This window comes from Bombina bombina, chromosome 7 (genome assembly GCF_027579735.1).
Source record: "Bombina bombina isolate aBomBom1 chromosome 7, aBomBom1.pri, whole genome shotgun sequence".
Taxonomy (NCBI): Eukaryota; Metazoa; Chordata; class Amphibia; order Anura; family Bombinatoridae; genus Bombina; species Bombina bombina.
Window position 1 is genome coordinate 568554128 of NC_069505.1, and position 3111 is coordinate 568557238.

A 3111-nucleotide genomic window follows, 5' to 3' on the forward strand; every position below is an offset into this window, starting at 1 on the left:
CAGGGCAGCGGATTGAAAAGCAGGTACGCTGGGCCGGAATAGTGGTGAGCGTACCTGCTAGTTATTTGTTAACTAGCAAAAGTAGTCAGATAGTGTCGAATTTGCAATCGGAACATCTGTAATGACGTAAGCATCGATCTGTGTCGGAATTTGCCCGGCGGATCGTATGTTACGTCACAAAATTCTACTTTTGCCGGTCTGTAGGGTTTGAAAACTTAGGGGAATCAGGCTCGCCACAAATACGCTGCCAAAGTCTTAGGGACAGATTCTTTAAAGCTCTCTGGTCTGGCAAGATTCTATAAGATGCCCTTCAGCATTATGAGGTGACTCAGGTATTATTTTAAAGCCATGAGTTTTTGAGAATTGGGCCCTCAGTGAACTAGGCAGTTACTCTCTTTGTGCACTGCAGTGGGCTCCCTGTGTGGGCAGGGCTGGGAGCCACTCCTTCAGGTTTGCATGTTGAGGGTTTTAATTATCTGGTTATAAATATATTTACTAATTTTTGAGTACCTTCTTATCGCTGCTAGGACATATTGGTATTTTGTGGCATTTTTGTTGAGTTTGTATCTTTATTTGTTCTTCATTTAATATGTTATTTTGAATTAAAATTAATGTCCTTTCTTTTCATGTATTTTTGTCATTTAAAAAAAGAATCCCTGAATGTACACCCCAATGAAATCTGCTGCACACACCAACTAGAACAAAGTTTTGATAATAGACGTATATTGGAAATATAATTGCGTGCTCTATCTGAATCCTGAAAGTTAAATTTACTGTCCATTAAAGTGTCTCAGTGATGAAAAAATGATTGTACAATAATGAAAATTGACAGTAAAAGGTTAATTAAAGGGGTTTGTTAAGACTCTTTTCCTAATGACTGCATAGTTTTACTTTGATGCTGGACTGTTTTAAGCCTTCAAAAATGTCTGTTCACCCTTTAAATCTAGAAAATCCAAAGATTGAGCTGTAAATAATATAAAGCAAATAATAGATACATATGTTGGTATTGGTATATTTCTCACAATAGCTTCAATCCCCGTTTCAGTGCTTCTATTACATCTTTATTTTTTAAGCTGTATATCAGGGGATTGAGAATGGGGACGGCAGCTGCATTAAAAAAAGAAAACAGTTTGTTATAATTCAAGCTGTCCATAGAGGTTGGCCTCAGGTACTGGCAGATGAGAGTGGTGTATAGGAGAATGACAACTGTGAGGTGTGAGGAACACGTGTAGAAGGCTTTACGTCTCCCGGTGCTAGAGCGAATTCTCAAAATGGCAGCAATGATAAGAATGTAGGAGATAAAGGTAAAAGAAAAAGGGATCAAAACGCCAAACAAGGTTCCCTCAAACTGAATGACAAGTTCAAGAGCAGTGGTATCACTGCAAGACATTTTAATTAATGGAACAAGATCACAATAAAAGTGGTTTATAACATTAGTAGTATAACAAGTAAAACGTAATAACAGGATGATGTAAGGAGTAATTTCAATAAATCCAAGTATCCAACAGATGGTCGCCAACAGACCACATAGTCTACAGTTCATGATCATATGATAATGCAAAGGGTTACAGATGGCAACATAACGATCAAAACTCATGCCTGTGATTAGTAATAGTTCATCAGCCGTTATAGATGAAATGAAATACATTTGTGTCATACAAGCGGGTAAAGAAACACTCTTATCCCCTGATATGTAGTTAAGAAGGACCTTATGTAGAGTGAGAGTTGTACAACACATGTCCAGGATGGATAAATTTCCTAGAAAGAAATACATAGGTGTGTGCAATTGATTATCCAGGCAAATAAGCAGAAAAATAGTCATATTTCCACCAAGGGTAATGATATATATGAGAAGAACCAGAAGAAAGATCATAGTCTGAAGTTCAGGGACATCAGAGATACCCTTCAGTATGTAAAATAGCACCATGGTCTGATTTGCCGGCTCCATCTTTATAAATAGCTGTTTTCTAAAAAATCATGTTCACCTTATTAGAAGAAAAGATGGTATATTGATCGTTGATTAGTATCACAACAAAATATACAAAATTAGATTTATTTATTTTAATTTACATTGGGTAAATAGGGAAGTATAAAAAATAATGAACCAGTATGTGATAATAATGAACCAGTAGGCAGTATGTGATACTAATGAACCAGTAGGCAGTATATGATAATAATGAACCAGTAGGCAGTATATGATAATAATGAACCAGTAGGCAGTATGTGATAATAATGAACCAGTAGGCAGTATGTGATAATAATGAACCAGTAGGCAGTATGTGATAATAATGAACCAGTAGGCAGTATGTGATAATAATGAACCAGTAGGCAGTATGTGATAATAATGAACCAGTAGGCAGTATGTGATACTAATGAACCAGTAGGCAGTATATGATAATAATAAACCAGTAGGCAGTATATGATAATAATGAACAAGTAGGCAGTATGTAATAATAATAAACTATTAGGCAGTATGTAATAATAATGAACCAGTAGGCAGTATATGATAATAATGAACCAGTAGGCAGTATATGATAATAATGGACCAGTAGGCAGTATGTGATAATAATGAACCAGTAGGCAGTATATGATAATAATGAACCAGTAGGCAGTATGTGATAATAATGAAACATTAGGCAGTATATGATAATAATGGACCAGTAGGCAGTATGTGATAATAATGAACCAGTAGGCAGTATGTGATAATAATGAACCAGTAGGCAGTATATGATAATAATGAACCAGTAGGCAGTATGTGATAATAATGGACCAGTAGGCAGTATATGATAATAATGAACCAGTAGGCAGTATGTGATAATAATAAACAAGTAGGCAGTATGTAATAATAATGAACCAGTAAGCAGTATGTGATAATAATGAACCAGTAGGCAGTATGTGATAATAATGAACCAGTAGGCAGTATGTGATAATAATAAACAGTACAGTTTGTAGCTCAGCTCCACTGTCAGGTGCAGGCCAAAAAGGGTGCTGTAATCCCTTTAGTTACAATGAATCCACAGAAGAAGGCAGCACCTTGCAGTATAAAAATATATATTTATTTCCACATGCTGGAATAAAACAGTGACATTTCGGGTGGAACACCCTTAATCA

General features: G+C 35.8%; 1 protein-coding gene across 1 annotated transcript; it reads right to left on the bottom strand.

Moving 5' to 3' along the window:
* Positions 1–1018: 1018 nt before the first annotated feature.
* On the bottom strand, positions 1019–1948 carry LOC128636082 (olfactory receptor 5V1-like). The gene has a single exon (XM_053689147.1). The coding sequence runs from the start codon at positions 1946–1948 to the stop codon at positions 1019–1021; it is 930 nt and encodes a 309-aa protein (XP_053545122.1).
* Between the last annotated feature and the right edge of the window lie 1163 nt (positions 1949–3111).

Excerpts from the sequence above, each read along its gene's own strand:
- LOC128636082 (XM_053689147.1), bottom strand. The coding sequence starts at position 1,948 with ATGGAGCCGGCAAATCAGACCATGGTGCTATTTTACATACTGAAGGGT.